Raw genomic sequence first — 20,171 nt, forward strand, 5'->3', positions numbered from 1 at the left:
TTCAGTTGTGTACACAATCATATAGTGCTGCCATTTCTGTTCTAACTCCACATGAGTAGAGAACCAGTATGAATTTCCAGATTACATGGTTAAGGTGAAACGGAGGTCAAAAAGCTAATCATTTGTATTAGAGTACTGAAGCAAAAAAATGCTTATATTCCCAAATCAACAGGAACACAGAAGTTCTTGTCTTAGGAATGTAAAGTCTCCAATTCTGGTCCCAATTGCAATGGGTTTTTTAAAAAAGATATATTTATTCATTTCAAAGTCAGAGTTACACAGAGAAGCAGAGGCAGAGAGGAAGGAAGGAAGGAAGGAAGAAAAAAAGGAAGGAAGGAAGGAAGGAAGGAAGGAAGGAAGGAAGGAAGGAAGGAAGGAAGGAAGGAAGGAAGGAATCTCCCATTCGGCTGGTTCATTCCCCAGCTGGCTGCAATGGCCAGAAACATGCTGATCTGAAGCCAGGAGCCAGGAGCTTCTTCCATGTCTCCCACACAGGTACAGGGACCCAAGAACTTTGGCCATCTTCTACTGCTTTCCCAGGCCATAGCAGAGAGCTGGATCGGAAGAGGAGCAGCCAGGACTTGAATCGGCATCCCATATGCAGGTTTTAGCAGCTTTACCCGCTATGCTACAGCACCAGCTCCAACAGCTATTTTTTAAATTCATGCTCAATCCTTTCTCTTAAAGAAATTCTTTTGGGGCTGGTGCTGTGGCATAGCAAGTAAAGCCACCGCCTCCAACACCAGCATCCCATATGGTAGCAGGTTTGAGTTCTGGCTGGTCCACTTCTGATCCAGCTCCCTGCAAATGTCCCTGGGAAAGCACCAGGAGATGGCCTAAGTGCTTGGACCACTGCACCCACATGGGAGACCTAGAGGAAGCTCCTGACTCTTGATTTCTGATTGTCTCAGCTCCAGCCACTGCAATCATTTGGGGAGTGAATCAGCAGAAGGAATATCTCTCTGTCCCTGTCTGTCTGTCTGTCTGTCTGTCTCTCTCTCTCTGGGCCATGCTAAAGCCAGGAGCCAGGAACTTCTTCCAGGTCTCCCATATGGGTTCAGCAGCCCAAGCATTTGGGCCATCTTCCACTGCCTTCCCAGGTACATTAGCAGGGAACTGGATCAGAAGTGCAGCAGCCAGGACTTGACCCAGCATTCACATGTGATGCTGGTGCTACATACAGTGGCTTAACCTGCTGTGCCACAGTGTCAGGCCCCTCTCCCCAAGATTTTCATATTTATTTTATAAGCACTGATTAATTCACCTAATGAACCTAAACCACAAAAGACCTTTTTAAGTCTCCCTTGTCAGTATACTCAAATATTTTACAAATCACTGGCTACTGGCTAGCGATGAGTAACAACAGACCAAGTACTAGTGAGTATAAACACTGACTAGATTATTTTGGCCCTTATTGTATCTTACACAGGTTGCTTATTCATTATGCTGCAATATCACCTTGGTCTACAGAGAGTGGCATGTGTGATTTGGCTGCTGAAACGTTAACTACTGATGAGTCACATCTACAGCTGAGAATTTACTCTGGGGAAAAATGGAAAGAAATACTTGTGCTTGTAAAGAATACGCTCAAGTGTTCATGCTCATATTTATAGTGAGCTATCGTGAGACCTTGTCTAATTTCTTGTCCAATAGTGATCCAATTTCAAATTAAATTTCTGTTTTTTGGTTTAGCCTCAAGAAATATTTTTCTTACTTAGTAAAAATCTAAAAAGGAAGCTTATTAAATTTTTCTAACATCTCTCTGGCATCAACCCCTTCTGCCTACTGTGTTACAGACTTCTGGTGGGCCTTGAGATACAAAGTGAAGAAGGTACAAACCACCTTCTCAAGGAGCTTATGTTCTTATTGGGATGGGGAGCAAATCTGCAATTATAATTTAAAAAATAATCAATACATAATCACCAGTAGGATTACAAAATCAGGATTGAAAAAAAATCCCAGTATTTAGTAATGAAAGAACAAAATAAAATGACATTTCAGCTGGCGCCGTGGCTCACTTGGTTAATCCTCTGCCTGTGGCACCAGCATCACATATGGGCACCGGGTTCTAGTCCCGGTTGCTCCTCTTCCAGTCCAGCTCTCTGCTGTGGCCTGGGAAGGCAGTGGAGGATGGCCCAAGTGCTTGGGCCCTGCACCCGCATGGGCGACCAGGAAGAAGCACCTGGCTCCTGGCTTCAGATCGGCGCAGCATTGGCAGTGGTGGCCATTTGGGGAGTGAACTCACTGAAGGAAGACCTTTCTCTCTTTCTCTCTCTCTCACTGTCTATAATTCTACTTATCAAAAAAAAAAAAAAAAAAAGACATTTCAGAGGCTCAGGTGCTTAAAATTAATTATATAACCACAAAATGTAAAAGGCCTTGATTGATGGCAGCTTATATAAAAAAGATACATAGTGGCAGGCATTTGCTGCCAAGGTAAGATGATGCTTGGTATGTTCTGAGATCAAGATCTGCATTTGAGCCCTGGCTTTGTTTCCAGTTCCAGCTTCTTGCAAATGCATGCCATAAGTGGCAGAAGTTGATGGTTCAAGTACTGGAGTTCCTTACACCCATCTGTGGGAGACCTGGACTGAATTCCAGACTTCTGGCTTTGGCCGGGTACAGTCCCAGCTATTGCACGCATTTGTGGAGTGAACTAATGGATGGATAATCTCTGTCTCTCTCCTTCTAATTAAAAAACAATAATCATTTTTTAAAAGATTTGTAGGTTTCACCTGACTACAACTTCATAAAACCATAAAAGGCAACTATGTGAAATAGCTTTTTAAAAGCCCGTGTATGGGTCCAGTGTTGTAGCACAGCATGTTAAGCTGCTGCTTGGGATCCTACATTCCACATTGGAGTGCTGGTTCAGGTACTGGCTACTCTGTCCAACCCAGCATCCTGCCGATGCATCCTGGGAGATAGCAGATGATGGCTCGAGTGCTTGGGCCCCTGCTGCCTACGTGGGACACCAGAATGGAGTTCTAGGTTCCTGGCTTTGGTCTGGTCCTGCCCTGGCTGTTGTGGGCATTAGTGATCCTCTGGATGGAAAAATCTCTCTTTCTCTCATTCTGCCTTTCAAGCAGATGAAAATAAATAAACATTAAAAGAAAAAAATCTAATAAATGTGGTTGTCACTTCACAGTGTACCTCAAAAATCCAAGTTATACACCTTGAATATATACAATTTTTATTTGTCAACTGTAAAAATTACCAAAAGCAAAGGGAAAGTAACATAAATTGAAAGAAATTATCACAGTGACAGTAACCAGCTCCCTCCATGTCCAGAGTTACCTGTGCTGCTTTAGGAGGCTCACTCAAGAGAAACGTTACAGAAGTAGTGGTGCTTGGCACTTGCACTGTGCTCCATAGCAAGAGAAAGGGGCTCCACTCGCACCACCATGGAGTCAAAGTGTTCACTTCTTTTCTGGAGCCTTCCCCAGCCCAGGGTCCACCCACCCAGTGGCACAGGCCTGCCTTCCCCTCCTCCCTCAAGCACAGTTTGTCCAGCCCAGTGCCTTGCTCCTGCCAGCCCCTGTCCCCCTAGGAGGGAAGCATGGGTGGAGCTAGATACTCGTCAGTACCACTCTTACGTTCCTTTGCTCCCACTAACACCCCAACTCCTTCTCAACCTCTCCCTGAGCACCTGCAAGTGAGGTTGGGGGCTAACAAGAAGGAGCAGAGGTCTCCTGCTCGGAGTCTGCGGGGACAGGTCTCTCAGGATTGGCCAGACCTCCAGCTGTCCCGCAGACCTTCCCTTCACTTCCATTTATTCATTTACCCTCATTTACAGAGATTTAGAAAGATTTACAGTTAACAAATGGATTCCTATATAAAGATTTTTTAACGTTTTACAGCAAAAGGAAATTGTAATATAAGCACAATGTTCAAGGGAATAAAGACCATGCCTTAGGAAAAAAAAAAAAAAACAACTAGCAGTACTGTAGGTGTACGTGCCTGTGCTCAGAGCCATCCAATACCCACTGGTGGCAGTGACAGATGCATCAGACTCAGAGTCTCCAGTCTGTCCTTTCTGCCTTAAGTGAAAAGCAATTTTTATAGTCCTCTTCCTCCAATGTTGTCCCCATTCATTTACGCTTAATTTTCAGTACATGGAGAATACTGAAACTTCAAGAAACTGCAGTATTCTATATTTAGGAGAATGTGAACTCAGCATAAGATTTTATTCTGATGTAAAAGTTAATGAGATTATTTTGGCTCCTTATGGAAAAGGGTAAATTAGCCTGACTTGGTGGGTCTATTTGGAAAAATTTACGGAAGAAATACTTTAATTTGGCCTGGTCACTTCCCCCAGGACCATTCAAAACTCTAAACTATGCAGGATTAAACATGTTTTCACCTAAGCTTCATTTGAGAGACATCTATAAAAATGTATCATAAATGGGTTGCCAAATGCCTGTCACCTGAGAACTGGGTAAAGAATTTATGGGATATATATACCATGAAATACTACAGAGCAGTAAGAAAAAAAATGAAATACTGTCATATGCAACAGAATGGATAAAACTGGAAAATATCATGAAATAAACCAGTCCCAAAAGGACAAATATCATATGTTCTCCTTGATCTGTGATAATTAATAGAACACCTAAAAGGTAACCTATAGAAGTGAAATTAACACTTCAAGATGCAATGACTTTGAATAGCACTGTCTCCACTGTTGAGGAACAGCATTTTTTGTTTTTTGTTGTTGTTGTTTTTATACAATTTGTTGAACTCTTTACTTAATATAGTTACTCATATGTGTATAAAGTTAATTGAAAATAAATTTATTAAAAAAATAAGAATGGGAATAGGAGAGGGAGGAGGAAGAGTGGTGGGAGGGCAGGTACAGTGGGAAGAATCACTATATTCATAAAGTTGTATTTGTGAAAAGCATGAAATTTGTATTCCTTAAATAAAAGGTTTCTGCGGGAAAAAAATGGGCTGCAGCAGTCATCACTCTAAAATTTATGAAACTTGGAACAAGATAAGAGGAACAACAAAATTTAGCTCTGGGGCATGAGGGAAGTTAAGCTCAAAATTAAATATACATCCTGTGGACTCAGCTGTCAGCCTTACATCTTTTGCCAGGAACACCCCATGTTTAGATATAATCAATCAACAAATCCATACCAAGAACCTACTGTGAGCAAGAACTCATAATGAGTTGAATAAAAGATACATGCTCATCATGGCCTCCTAGGTTATGACCATGGCTGATTATTGCCTTGCTCTGTTTATGGTATGACTTGACAATCACTCAACAGCTCTTACATAATTCTATGTATTTCAGGAAGTGAAAGTCACATTCCTTCAACAATACCTTCAGTAATGGTACCTAAGATGGAAACTAGGCTTCAATTACTCACATAAACTGTCATACTGAAGGAAACAGAAAGCAGAGGAATCTCTACTTATGTCAAGTAACAGAATCAGCTCTGTAGCATTTCAGATTCTGACAGAGGTTGCTTTTATGTGTAGCCTACTAGGGTTGGGAACATTCGCTTAGCCAAAATACTTTTCTAGAAGCTAGTAAAGCTTCTTATTTCAGAAATGAGAGCTCTTAGGTAAAAACAAGACATTTTAAAAAAATTATAAACTTAATTTTTAAAACTCCCCAAAGACCCTAGTTCTTAAAGTAAAATGTGTAGCTCTTGCAAATTAATGAGAATAATGGATGAAATGACACTGATATGGCATTTCAGAATGTGTCTCAATGTGGTAAAACATGTATAAAAGCTTGCAAATTACTAACCTTTCCTCTTTTCTTTTGGTAAGAAAGGAAAGAGGAGACTCAAACACCATTTGTATTTCAAACAGGTAAAAGCATCTAAAGATTGTTCTCTGGCCATGGTCATGACATCACAGATCTGCAGTAACTCAAGGATCTCTCTAGGAACCAGCAAACAAGTAGCTTTTTGGTTAACTATGTTAATTTACCTATTGAGAAGCCAGGGGAGATAGATATATGGTCTGATAAAGGGGTACACCAGGTAAGAAAATTTGCATATTTAAGGACATAAAACCAATTAAGTGTATGAGATATATACTTAAGCATATGGAGAAAAAAGACTTGACTTACCTGCACTGCCAAGCTGTTTATAGAACCTGTACTCTAAATGAAGCTGTGGAGCACGTGATTTTATTGGTTCCTGAAACCCAAGAAGAAAAACTGTGATCAAATTTAGAAAAATGGAATTTTTCCTATTCCTAGATTTTTTTTATTTTATCATAAAGTTTAATGATAGTTCAGAAAAAAATTCAATGGATAACTTTCTCTGAAAAAATATATCAACTCTGTATAGACTACAGTTATGGAAGGGTGCTAAGTTAAATTACCCTATTTTCTAATCTGAAAATGACAAAAAGTCCCATTTCCAGTCTGATTATAAAGATACATGTGCCCAAAATGGCTGAGAATAAATACAACAAGAAAGGCAAAAATTGTAAAGCTAATGGCATGCAACAGGCTCTAAGAGAAAAATCTCAGAAATACCCAAAGTGGCAACAAGGAACATTTGGCTGGAATATGAAGTTCTCTCAGTCATCCTTGTCTTTTGCTCCATGTTTAAGGATGCGTGTGAACCCAATGTAATTGAAGTTCCCCTTTTTGTCAATGGGAGCTTCTCTGTAGAGCTCGTCCACCTCCTCGTCTGTAAACCGGTCTCCCATGGTTGTCAGCAGCTCTCTCAGGTAGTCCTCCTGAATGGTGCCAGTTCTTCTTCATCAAAGCAAGCAAAAGCATTTCTGATGACATCTTCTGGATCTGTGCCATTCAACTTCTTACCAAACACGGTGAGAAACATGGTGAAACTGATGGGGCCTGGAGCCTCACTCATCATGGCGTCCAGATACTCATCAGTTGGATTTTTCCCCAGTGAAGCAAGCATATCGTGCAAATCCTCCTTGTCAATGAAACCGCCTCGGTTCTGATCAATCATGTTGAAGGCCTCTTTGAACTCCTGAATCTGTGACTGGCCAAACATGGCAAACACACTGGACGTGGCACGCTGAGGGCGCTTCTTGGTGGTCTTGGTCTTTGCCCTTTTGCCCGACATGGTGGTGGTTAAGTCCCTGCACATGCGCAAGAATCAGAGAACCTCGGGGAAGCGCTTGAAGCGGCCACCACCACCTTGCCACATGGAGAGCAGCTACAAGCCAACACTTCCGGCCTTTGCTTTGCAAACTGGAAGGAAGCCCAGTCACCATTCCTGGCCGACGGAATGGGCCTCCTATTCCTAGATTTTTACAGTAAACAAGGGCTATGATCACTTAATATTTTAGAGATAATATCTATACATGATAGCTTTTTCTTCCCAAGAATTGTATTGTCAAGTACAGTTAACATGAAGCTGAATTATAATGCATACTTTTCCAAAGATAAACAGATTCTCCATGAGCCACCATTCAATCATAGCTCTCTCACTATGAAATATTCTCCTGAAATGTATTCTCCCTGAAACCAGATGTCAAATATTTTTTTAAAACGCCAGCATGTATTTCCTGCTTGCTTCATTATGAATCTTCAGTGTAAATTCTTTTTTTAGAAAAATACCTGTTCAGAAAAAATTCAAATCTAATAAAAAATTAGAAAGTAAAAATCTTGAGAACCTACCATATTAAAGGCATTTATTATATAGACTCAAAAGCATAATTTAATATAAATGATATCATGCTATATTCTCTTTCAGTAATGGGCTTCAATTAAAAAAAAAGTAATGGGAGGCACCAAGATGGCAGAATAGGGAGGGAGCTTACTATTCTAGGGGAGGGTCGCTTAAAAATGTGGAGAGAGTGCAATCTCGGGGAAAAGTTAGGGAGAAAACCAGAGTAAACTCCACACAAATTAGAGGGACACTGTGACCCTATGTGGAGGGTGTGGACACACACAGCTCAGGACCCCAGCAGCAGAAAGCCTCAGCACCAGCTTTGAGAGTAAAGTGAGGCCAGACTGTAGCAGCCCAAGCCACTAGCTATAAAGCTTCAGGAAGAGCCTGGCATTGAGTCTGGCTTGGAGCCCTATGGGGGACAGTATACCTGCCAATCTAGAGGGGAAAAAGGGAGCATGTTTCTCTCTCCCCGATCACCTAGCACTGGTGTCCTATAACTAGCCAAGAGCTGGCTGGCACCATTTTGGACATTATAACAGCTGGACTAGCTTGCGTCCGCACAACACATCTAGCAACCAGCCGAGAGGAGACACCTGAGTCTGGCAGGGAGAACTGACAGGGGCTGGGCGCCCATGACTGTGGGAGCCTTGTGTGCTGGGACTGTGAAAACACTGTGGCTGTGTGTGAGGCACGGAGTGTGGCTGGGTCTTTAGGCAGTTGCTATGGGCAGCTCCACATGCTTGGGGCTCCCTGATTCCCTGGTGAGAGTCATTGCTGCAGGATCTGTGCTCATACCGAGGACGGCACGGATCCTTTGTGTGGTTCTTGTGGCAGTGTGGATAAATATTGTATCCACTGGGGCTAGTGCCCAGAAATCAGTCTCCTTGGAGGAGAGGAGGTGAGCATGAGACTACGCTAACAGAGCTGAGCAAACCTCCCCTCTAATTTAAAAGAGAGAGAGATTTACCATGACCAATTTGGGAGTCATCTTGGATACTCCCCTCATTCTGAAGCACTTAACAGAGCTCCCTGACCACAGGGAGCACACGCCTCAGGGTATTCACTGAAAGAGCAGACACTCCACTAATCCACAGAGGCATAGTCCAAAGATAAAAGTCATGGGGGGAGGGCAACAAGTATCACCACAAATGACTAAAAATAAATGCAGCAATTCAAGAAAACAAGAATAAAGAAGACTACATGACACCCCCAAAGGAATACAACACTTCAGTATAGAATATGAAAATGAAGAGATTGAAGAAATGCCAGAATCAGAATTTAAAAAATTGATCATAGGATTACTTAGAAGTAATCAGAAGCAAATCTACAAACTAAAGAAATCCATACATGACATGAATGCAAAATTTTCCTATGAAATTGAGATTTTAAAGATAAATCAAAATGAAATACTGAAAATGAAGAATTCAACAGAACAAATAAAAATACAGTGGAAAGCCTTAACAACAGAATTGGTGAGGGCAGAATAAAGAATATCCTAGTTAGAAGACAAATCTCTGGAAATTTTACAGATAAAAAAAAGAAGAAATCAGAAAACTAAAACACAGCATTGGAATCTATGGGATACTATCAAACGACCCAACATACAGGTCTCTGGAACATATATAAACATATGGAAACTGAACAACATGCTCCTGAATGAACAGTGGGTCACAGGAGAAATCAAAAAAACTGCTGGGAAACTATTTGTTGTACTCTTTATTTGTATGGAGTTAATCTTCTGCTTATAAAGTTAACTGAAAATAGATCTTAGTAAAAAATAAGAATGGGAGTAGGAGGAGGAGGAAAGGAGGTGGGAGGGTGGGTATGGTGGGAAGAATCACTGTATTCCTAAGGTTGTATTTATGAAATGCATGAAATTTGCATTCCTTAAATAAAAGGTTTCTGGGGAAAAAGAAAAGAAAAAGGTCTTAGTAAAAAATAAGAATGGGAATAGGAAGAGAAGAGGGAGAAGAGTGGGAGGGTCATACAATGGGAAAAATTGCTATCACCAAGTTCCTAAAGTTGTATTTATGAAAGTTTGTATATCTTAAATAAAAGGTTTCTGGGAAGAAAAAATGTGATAGCATCTTTCATTGGCAGTAAATAAAGGTGTATAACATTATTTTTAATGACTGAGTTATTCCTCTTTATGTATGTATAATGTATAGGTATGTATGTATGCATACACTGAAGACTGTTTTCAGTTTTCAAAATCATGAACAATGCTGTTAGGAAGATGCTTATGTCTATTCCTTTTTACGCTTATAAAAATTAAAGATTATAAATGTAATTTAAGTATGTAAGTTCAATCACTACGGTGTTTAAGTTGACAAAAATGGAGTTTTCTACAGATGCCAAAGAGAAAGCAGCCAAATAACCACACTTTGCTTATACCAAACTTCAAGAACTGGTTGACTAATCATTCTGAATTGACAATGTACCAGGCACATAGCTGACAACACAATCAGACACTACCCTAGAAAATAACGTTTCTTGTCCCTTTCATATATAAATGATAGACAAAAATCACCACAAACTTACTATGACATTTTTGTAAAAACTCAACATCTTGAGTGGGCATAAGTGCCCAGTGGTTGAGATGCCCATGTTCCAGATCAGAGTGCTTGGGTTTGATTCCCATCTCTGACTCTGGAATCCTGCTTCCTGCTGATGCAGACTCTGAGAGACAACCGTAGTTGATACTGATGACTCAAGTAATTGACTCCCTACGAACTTTGTGGAGACACAGACTGAGTTCCCAAGTTTCAAATTCTGGTGGGTCCAGCCCAGGCATCTGGGAAGTGAATCAGTGGATGGGAAATCTCTATTTCTCTCTCCTTCACAAATAAACAAACTACTACTGCTAATAACAACAATAATGATAATAATTCAACATCTACATACTTAGATGTTAGGGTAGCTACTATCCAAAACAGAAAGTAACAAGTGTTGGTGAGGGTACAACAAAATTAGAACCCTTGTACATTGCTAGTAGGATGTAAAATGATGCAGTTGTTGTGGAAAATAGCATGGTGATCCCTCAAAAATTAAACACAGGGATGGGTGTTGGGGCACAGTAGGTTAAGCTGCCACTTGGAATATCTCACATCCCTTATCAGAGTGCTGGTTCAAGTCTCAGCTACTCTGTTTCTGATCCAGCTTCCTGCTAATGTGCCTGGGAGGCAACAGATGACAGCCCAAGTACTTGGGTTCCTGCCACCTATGTGGGAAACCCAGATGGAATTCCCAGCTCCTGGCTTCAGCCTGGCTCAGTCCCTGTTGAGAGCATTTAGGGACTGAACCAGTAGATGGAAGATTTCTGTCTCTCCATCCCTATCACTCTGCTATTCAAATAAATATATCTTAAAAGGAAACAAAATAGAATTATTAAGATTGAGCAATTCTTCTTCAGTATACATACAGTCTAAAGACTTAGAAGCAGGGACTCAACTAGACATCTGTACATCATATTCATAGTAGCATAATCCATAACAGATAAATGGAGGGTGCAATCCAAGTGTCCATCAATGGATGAACTAACAAAATTTGGTACAATCAATGGATGATTCAGACTTAAAAAGGAAGGATATTTTGACAAATGCTACAACATATACTCCAGCCCTGTGGAGTATAACGTTAAGCCACCCGCCTGCAGCGCCGGTATCCATATGGGTACCAGTTCAAGTCCCGGCTGCTCTACTTCCCATTTGACACCCTGCTAATGAGCCTGGGAAAACAGTGGAAGATGGCCCAAGTGTTTGGGCCCTGCACATACATGGGAGACCCAGAAGAAGCTCCTGGCTTCGGCCTGGCCCAGCACTGGCCGTTGCGGCCATTTGGGGACTAAACCAGTGGAGAGAAGATCTCTCTGTCTCTTTCTTTCTCTCTATTTATGCCTTTCAAATAAATAAATCCTTTTTAAAAAGGTATTATGCTGAAAACTAAGGCAGTGACAAAGGACAAATATTATTTGATTCCATTTATATGTAATACCTAGTGTAGTCAATTGCACAGAGACAGAAAGTAGAATGGTAGCTGTCAGAGGATGGAAGAAGGGGATGGGATGTTAATGCTTAATGGCTTCAAAATCTCAGCTGTGGAACATGAAAAAGTTGTAAAGATGGATGATGACAGATATACAACAATGCGAATACACTTATTGCCACTGAACTGTATGAAAAAAAATGGTTAAAATGGTAAATTCTAGGGGCCGATGCCATGGCTCACTTTGTTAATCCTCCGCCTGTGGCGCCAGCATCCCATATGGGTGCCAGGTTCTAGTCCCGGTTGCTCCTCTTCCAGTCCAGCTCTCTGCTGTGGCCCGGGAAGGCAGTGGAGGATGGCCCAAGTGCTTGGGCCCTGCATCCACATGGGAGACCAGGAGGAAGCACCTGGCTCCTGGCTTCGGATCAGCGCAGCTCCGACCATAGCGGCCATTTGGGGGGTGAACCAACGGAAGGAATGCCTTTCTCTCTGTCTCTCTCTCTCACTGTCTATAATTCTACCTGTCAAATAAATAAATAGAAAAAAAATCTGATTTAAATATTTAAAAATGGTAAATTCTGATATCACCCCTTATTGGAAAATATTAAATATTTTCTCCCATTCCAGGAGTTGCCTTTTCACTGTTGTTGTGTTTTATGATGAACAGGAATTTTGTTGAAATAGATCTTATCCCCACTCTTATATTTAACAGGGATCACTTTTCAGTTAAATTTCACCACTTAAGAATAATTGTGAAACAGTATTTTTCACTTTGTGTTTCTATGTGGGTGCAAACTGTTGAAATCTTTACTTAATATATGCTAAACTGATCTTCTGTATATAAAGAGAATTGAAAATGAATCTTGATGTGAATGGAAGGGAGGGGGGGGGGTTGTGGGTGGGAGGGAAGTTATGGGGGGTGGGGAGCCATTGTAATCCATAAGCTGTACTTTGGAAATTTATATTCATTAAATAAAAGTTAAAAAAATAATTGTGTTATTAATTACAGAGTTCAACCAATAGTATTATGTAGAACAAAAAAATACTAAAAGGGATAAAATATTAAGTTTTTCATCAACAGTCAGGACAAGGGCTGATCAAGTCACTGTTTCTCGTAGTGTCCATTTCACTTCAACAGGTTTCCTTCTGGTGCTCAGTTAGCTGTCACCGATCAGGGAGAATATATGATATTTGGGAATAAGAGAGGGAGGAGATGTATAATTTGGGACATGCTCAATCGGACTTGCCCCAAATAGTAGAGTTAGAATGTGCCAGGGGATTCCAATTCAATCCCACCAAGGTGGCATATACCAGTGCCATCTCACTAGTCCAAGTGATCAATTACTGTTCACAATTGATCATAATGATAGGACTAAGACTCAAAGGGATCACAGAAACAAGACTAGTGTCTGCTAATACTAACTGGTAGAATAAAAAAGGAGAGAACAATCCAACATGGGAAGCGGGATACACAGCAGACTCATAGAATGGCAGATGTCCTAAACAGCACTCTGGCCTCAGAATCAGCCCTTAAGGCAGTCAGATCTGGCTGAAGAGCCCATGAGAGTATTTTAGGCATGGAAAGCCAAGACACTCTGGCAAAAAAAAAAAAAAAAAAACACACACACACACACACAAGCTAAATGAAAGATCTCTGCGAGTGAGATCCCAGTGGAAAGAACAGGTCATCAAAGAAGGAGGTACCTTTCTCTGAAGGGAGGAGAGAACTTCCACTTTGACTATGACCTTGTCTAAATAAGATCAGAGTCAGCGAACTCAAAAGGCCTCCATAGCCTTGGCAACTCATGACAAGAGCCTAGGGTGATTACTGATGCCATAAACAAGAGTGTCAATTTAAGTCAACAACAGGAGTCACTGTGCACTTCCTCCTCATGTAGGATCTCTGTCCTTAATGTGTTGTACATTGAGTACTCATTATAGCATTAATTCACAAACAGTATTTTACACTTTGTGTTTGTGTTTCTGTGTGGGTGCAAATTGTTGAAATCTTTACTTAATATATGCTAAATTGATCTTCTGTATATAAAGATAATTGAAAGTGAATCTTGATGTGAATGAAAGGGGAGAGGGAGTGGGAGAGGAGAGGGTTGCGGGTGGGAGGGAAGTTATGGGGGGGGAACTATTGTAATCCATAAGCTGTACTTTGGAAATTTATATTTATTAAATAAAAGTTAAAAAATAAATGCATGGAAAAAAAGAAATCTATCTTATCTACTTTTAATTTTGGTGTTTGTGATTTTTGGTGTCATACCCAAGAAATTACTGCTAAATCCAATGTCATAATGCTTTTTCCCCAATGTTTTCTGCTAATTGTTTTAGATTTTGTGGGTAGGTCTCTGACCCATCGATTTTTATAGATGATATAAAGCAAGAGCCCAACCTCACTGCCTGTGGATAGGCAGCTTTCCCAGCATCCTTTTCTGAAAAGGATGTACTTGCTCCATTCAAGGGTTATTTGTCCTATTTTTAAGACAGATTCCAAAAAAGGAAATTTCACTGCTTCCCTCGATAATTCATGAGTTTCACAGTTTAGAAGGTCTTTACAGTTAGTTCAAATCTCATCACTGAAACTTAAACCTATTTCTCTTATGTCTTCAATATCAAGATAAAAACAGGCCCTAAATAACCTGTGAATAATATAATAGCTATCTTCAAATTACTATAAAGAAAATAAAACTCATCAGCAATTTCTTGACTTTCTTGAAGCACAGTAATTTCAATTCCTTTAATCTTTCCTCATTGGTCCTATTTTTTAATGCTTTGATCATCTTGAAAGGCTCCTTCCTAAATTCACTTGAGTTTTCTACATTTTCATTAAGATACAAAATCCATAAATCACAGAATTCAGAATTTTCCTTGTTATCTATTTTACCCTTTGCTTCTAAGGTTCTATTTAACTCAATCCAGGAAGACTAAAATATTTCATATCCCAAGGGAGCTCTATGAAGCAAGAACTTATACCCTTCTTGGAGTATAAAATCAGCAATCATTCGAGTTCGACTTCAAGCTCCTCCAGGACTTGAAAAGTACTTAAGATTAATTATACTGAAGAGTCAGTATGTGATGGCAGATCTTCCACTATCTCACCATCAAAGCAGCCAGTAGCAAAATTCTCCTTTAGCAAAATCACTAACAACTCACAAGGAAGTGAACAGAAACTGATAACAAATCAACATGGAACTACTGGTTGATAGAAATCACTAAAAAAGGGGCTGTTCTTTCTGGATTCTAAGAAGTCATAGGGGGCAGATCCTTCCTCAAATGTAATATTCTTAGTCTTCATGTTGGAAATTGTAATAGGAAATATTCAATCTAATCTTGGGTAACTAAGTTACTTAAATTTAAAAAGCTAAACGCTTTTTTAGAGTTCTAGGACTGAAAGCAGGCCTACAACCTAATCATACACTCAGATATGAAGGGCTTTTATCACAGACGCTGGGAACTTACACCTTTCAGGCAACCCCAGCAGCTCCTGGCTGTGGCCTGTTCAGCCAAATGGGGCTTCAAGGAGCTTCTGCGAAAACACAGCGAATGAAGGGCCTTGAAAACACTGAGTCCACAGCTAGATCAGAAGTATGAGGATTTTTTTCTAACTGCAATCATTAAAAAACCTCTGTTCAAAAAAACTACTAAAATCAGGGCAATAAGAAAAAGAAGGTCTTATTATACTATTTTGTTTACTTTGTACATGTGTGTATATTTTAAAATATTTTTAGAAATCTAAGACATAAGAGTTCCTAATGAAGATCCAAACAAAGCAGAACTGAAAGAACAGTATCAGGGCTTCCTTGCACTTCTATGCCAGAAGCTGATGATCTTGCCATAGAGGGCTGGCTATTTGCCAGAATCACAGTTTTTTTGGAACACACATGGCTGCTTGAAATCCTAAACTGTCAGCAGATGGCTACCTTGTAGGAGAATGAGGCCTAAGGCAAATTTTGCTGTTACAATGAAAGGAGTTCAATTACTGTCCTCCTATGTTCCCTGGAAAATAAGCCCGGCAGCTCGAGTCTCATAGATGAGACCATTTTCTAAAGCACCTTTATTTAAGACTTATTTGAAAGAGGAATGTGGGCCTGAGACACACCATACTAAATGTTATGAATACTATTTTTAGCTTTAATTATTGGCCATATGAATCAGAACAGAAGTGTGGCTTTTTTTTTTAAAGATTTATTTACTTATTTGACAGGCAAATTAACAGAGAAAGAGAGACAGAAAGAGATCTTCCACCTGCTGGTTCATTCCCCAGATGGCTACAATAGGAGGAAATTATCCACAATGAAGCCAGGAGTCCAGAACTCCACTAGGTTTCCCATTTGGGTGTCAAGGGCCCCTGCGGCGCCAAGGCTCACTAGGCTAATCCTCCGCCTGTGGCGCCGGCACACTGGGTTCTAGTCCCGGTTGGGGTGCCGGATTCTGTCCCGGTTGCCCCTATTCCAGTGCAGCTCTCTGCTGTGGCCCAGGGAAGGCAGTGGAGGATAGCCCAAGTGCTTGGGCCCTGCACCCACATGGGAGACCAGGAGAAGCACCTGGCTCTTGCCATCGGATCAGCGTGGTGCACTGGCTGCAGCGGCCATTAGGGGGTGAACCAACGGAAAAGGAAGACCTTTCTCTCTGTCTCTTTCTCTCACTATCCACTCTGCCTGTCTAAAAAAAAAAAAAAAAAAAAAAAGAAGAAGACAAGGAGCTGGCACTTGAACCAGTGCTCCGATATGGGATGTCAGTGTCCCAGGTGGTGGCTTAAGCAGCTGCAAACCACAACACCAGGCCAGAATAAACATTTCATAAAAGTAAAATGAAATGTAATGGCCGGCCAATTATGCCAACAATATGTTACGTAAGCTTATTTATACAGGTTAAATACTATGAACTTGGTAGAAGAAATCTAGATAGAAAGATCTGTCCCCTATTCCATAGGGACTAATAAGAGGACGAATCTTATTTAAGATTTGGCCTCTGAGTGATTTTGGATTTCTACGTGACAGCCCTAATGGCCACAGATTTTCTGATGATTAAAAAGCATTTATTCTTTGACTTTATATTGTATCCTCTTCAAGTGAATTTGTTATTGCCATTGAAACCATATACTTACCAATAAACTATTTACTATTCAGAAAAAAAAAAAAAAAGAAAGATCTGTCCCTTAATAAAAAGTTTCAAAAGAAGTCTTAAAAAATAAAGGAACAATAATAAATAATACAGCAATGAGGTAAAATTCTGAAGTATTTTAGGAACTGCTTTCTGTCATAGATACAAATGATCAAAGATCATCCCAACTTCTAAAAGTAGTAAAACTGAAAAAGTAAAAACAAAGATGTACTAGAGAATACTTTAACACAACAATTAATTTCCTATACATAAATAAAGGTTCATCCTTTAATAGTCAATCTGAGAAGATGACTGACCTGTGCTGTTACAGATATCACCTCTCTTTCTGCTCCCTGGTCTCCAAGAGTTCCAAATAAACACACACACACATCCCATTCTCTTTAAGTTACCTGTGCTAAACCCTGCTGCCATCTGCCTTAGAGAATCTAAACTGATGACTATCAGTTCTCCCCAGGATAATCCTAATTCTTCCGCAAACTGACAAGATAAACAAAAGGAAGGGACCAACAACAGAACAGGTATGGATGTTGGTAAATGCAATACCTTAGACAAAACACAGCATTTGATTATCTCAAGCTATTTCCTTCAACCATGAATGTTTCTGATTTCCAACTAATAAAGCCAAACATTCCCTGTAAGTTCTGGGAAACTTACTGAGAGGACATTTACACAGTTTCATAGGAACTAGTTATACTGAATCAAAGATGCTTTGATATCGACCTTAAATATAAGTTAAATAATTTTCCTAAGATTATTAATTCTCTCTCTCTCTCTCTCTTTTTTTTGACAGGCAGAGTGGACAGTGAGAGAGAGAGACAGAGAGAAAGGTCTTCCTTTTGCCATTGGTTCACCCTCCAATGGCCGCTGCGGCTGGCGCGCTGCGGCCGGTGCATCGCGCTGATCCAATGGCAGGAGCCAGGTACTTATCCTGGTCTCCCATGGGGTGCAGGGCCCAAGCACTTGGGCCATCCTCCACTGCACTCCCTGGCTACAGCAGAGAGCTGGCCTGGAAGAGGGGCAACCGGGACAGAATCCGGCACCCCGACCGGGACTAGAACCCGGTGTGTTGGCGCCGCAAGGCGGAGGATTAGCCTAGTGAGCCACGGCGCCGGCCAGATTATTAATTCTCAAAAAAAATCTTAAAAATTGGATGCTATTTTCAATGACTAAATTATTCATAAGACTAGTATTAACATTATGAAGTGAACTCCTGCCAGCTTTTTAAGGCCATATTTATTAGGTAATCAGATTTTTTTTCTAAGTATGGTAATAAACTCCTTACACTTAAAAAATGGATCATTCATGTTCAAGAATGATTTTCTAATGATTTTATCTTTTTAAGATAGCACTGTGGGCCGGTGCCGCGGCTCACTAGGCTAATCCTCCGCCTGCAGTGCTGGCACACCAGGTTCTAGTCCCGGTCGGGCGCTGGATTCTGTCCCGGTTGCCCCTCTTCCAGGCCAGCTCTCTGCTGTGGCCCGGGAGTGCAGTGGAGGATGGCCTAAGTGCTTGGGTCCTACACCCACATGGGAGACCAGGAGAAACACCTGGCTCCTGGCTTTAGGTCAGCACGGTGTGCCGGCCGCAACATGCTGGCTGAAGCCGCCACTTAGGGGGTGAACCAACGGAAAAGGAAGACCTTTCTGTCTCTCTCTCTCTCACTGTCTAACTCTGCCTGTCTAAATAAATAAATAAATAAATAAAAAGATAGCACCGTGAAAAGTACAGAGTTCACAGAATTACTAGTTCTTCCAGATATTTTTATTGACTGATTTTTTCCTCATCATTGTTATATTACAGTTAACATCATCTAACTATTTTGTTATATAGTATACAGTCACTGTAAGAGTATAATTGAAGAAAAATGACTATGTGGGATCATATGCAACAAAAAAACAGCATTAGTATTTTTGTGAATACTTGCAACTATCTCCTGTAAAAAGATATGAGCAGTGACAACATCAAAACATAGTTACTATAAACAAAGATCTACTCACCAGTTTGATTGCTACATATTCATTGGTGTAGAGATTTTTACCTAAGGAGAAAGCAGAATGTATGTTTTAGTGACATTTATTCTGGGAAATGAAAAGCAAAACCTTAGCTTACAGGGTCATGAGAAAGGTCACATTCCCAATGCTATTCACATATGTGACACAGGACTTCTAAGTGAAAAACTAAATAGAAATAATGAGATCCAGAAAGACTAGAACAGAAACAGCTTGACAACTTGGAAACTTAAGCTACATGTGAGAATTTTTTTTGAGAAAAAGAGAACAAATATCACTTTTTCCTCTCCCTCCCTCTTTTTCTCTCTCTGTGTCTCTCACACATACTTATACATTCTTATTTAATATTTTCCAAATATTAAGCCTTGAGCCAAACAAGAAGAAATGCCAGAATTTCAAAGATAGAGATTTTTAACTCTTGGTATAATAATTACAAATCCTTCTTCTTATAACTCACTGACAAATAGGAATTGTGCATTTTGACAGGTTATTTAGTTGGCACTAAAAAACAGTATAAAATGAAATGAATTATTGTCCAAACACCTTCAGAGAACTCATCTATTTTCTGTAAGTGGGTGATTCTCAAAGCTGTCTTGACTATTTTTATCCAACAAAACTCTAGTGTCTTTATGCACTTCAGGAAGTAGATCTTCACCTGACAACACTTGGACATTTCAAAGTTCTTCCTAAGATAATTTTTCCTCTCAATTTCCCCACTTTTGCAAAAGGAATCAACATTCTCCTAGACATCTAGACCAAGAATTTGGCATTGTGATGAAGATGAGAGCAAACAGCTATCATTTAGTTCGCTCATACTACATGCTGCCCACTTAGCTCAGCTCACCTCTCCCAGCCCCGCCCCCACGGATCCTTACAGTCTTAACTTTTTAATTCCTCCTGGGTGCTTCATATACACCATATAGTTTAGCCTCTGTATTAAACTTCGTATTGCTTCTTATATTTTTGCACTGTGTTATCCATCTGGACTGTAAGTATTTTGAGGGTAGCAATTTTATCTAAGTTTTCAGGATGTTCTTACACTCAAAATCCTTACTGATGAAATGTTACATTTATGACCACTTTTTAAATAATACACATAAGTTAATGTTATCTGTGTGTGTGTGTGTATAGCTGATGCATGGAAAAGAACATAGAAAGATATATTAAAGTTATGAAATGACTTTCTTAGCATTTTTGAATTTTTATACAGAACATATTATTATAATAAAGAAAAACAAAGCACTTGATTTGGAAATAAAAAGCCATTTGCAATATAACTAAATCACTACTCTTTAAATATATTTATCTGAGTAAACAAAGAGACCGAGAAAAAGACACAGAAAACTTGCATTCATTAGTTCACATCTCAAATGCCCACAACTACCAGGCAGAAGACAGGAACTCAATCCAGTTATCTTTTGTGCGTGGC

At 40.1% G+C, this 20,171-nt stretch overlaps 1 protein-coding gene and 1 pseudogene across 22 annotated transcripts in view; both read right to left on the reverse strand.

Moving 5' to 3' along the window:
- Positions 1–20,171, reverse strand: part of CSNK1G1 (casein kinase 1 gamma 1) — a 208,369-nt gene that overhangs the window by 93,348 nt on the left and 94,850 nt on the right. For all 22 annotated transcript variants that reach the window (XM_051821876.2, XM_002718121.5, XM_051821873.2 and 19 more), the window contains 2 exons: positions 18,731–18,771; positions 6,089–6,158 (listed from right to left, as the gene is read on the reverse strand). In XM_051821876.2, coding sequence (XP_051677836.1) covers positions 6,089–6,158; positions 18,731–18,771 — 111 coding nt within the window. The remainder of the gene's footprint in view (positions 1–6,088; positions 6,159–18,730; positions 18,772–20,171) is intronic.
- LOC100354459 (myosin regulatory light polypeptide 9 pseudogene) lies at positions 6,396–7,190 on the reverse strand (annotated as a pseudogene).

This window comes from Oryctolagus cuniculus, chromosome 12, assembly GCF_964237555.1.
Source record: "Oryctolagus cuniculus chromosome 12, mOryCun1.1, whole genome shotgun sequence".
NCBI classification, from domain to species: domain Eukaryota; kingdom Metazoa; phylum Chordata; class Mammalia; order Lagomorpha; family Leporidae; genus Oryctolagus; species Oryctolagus cuniculus.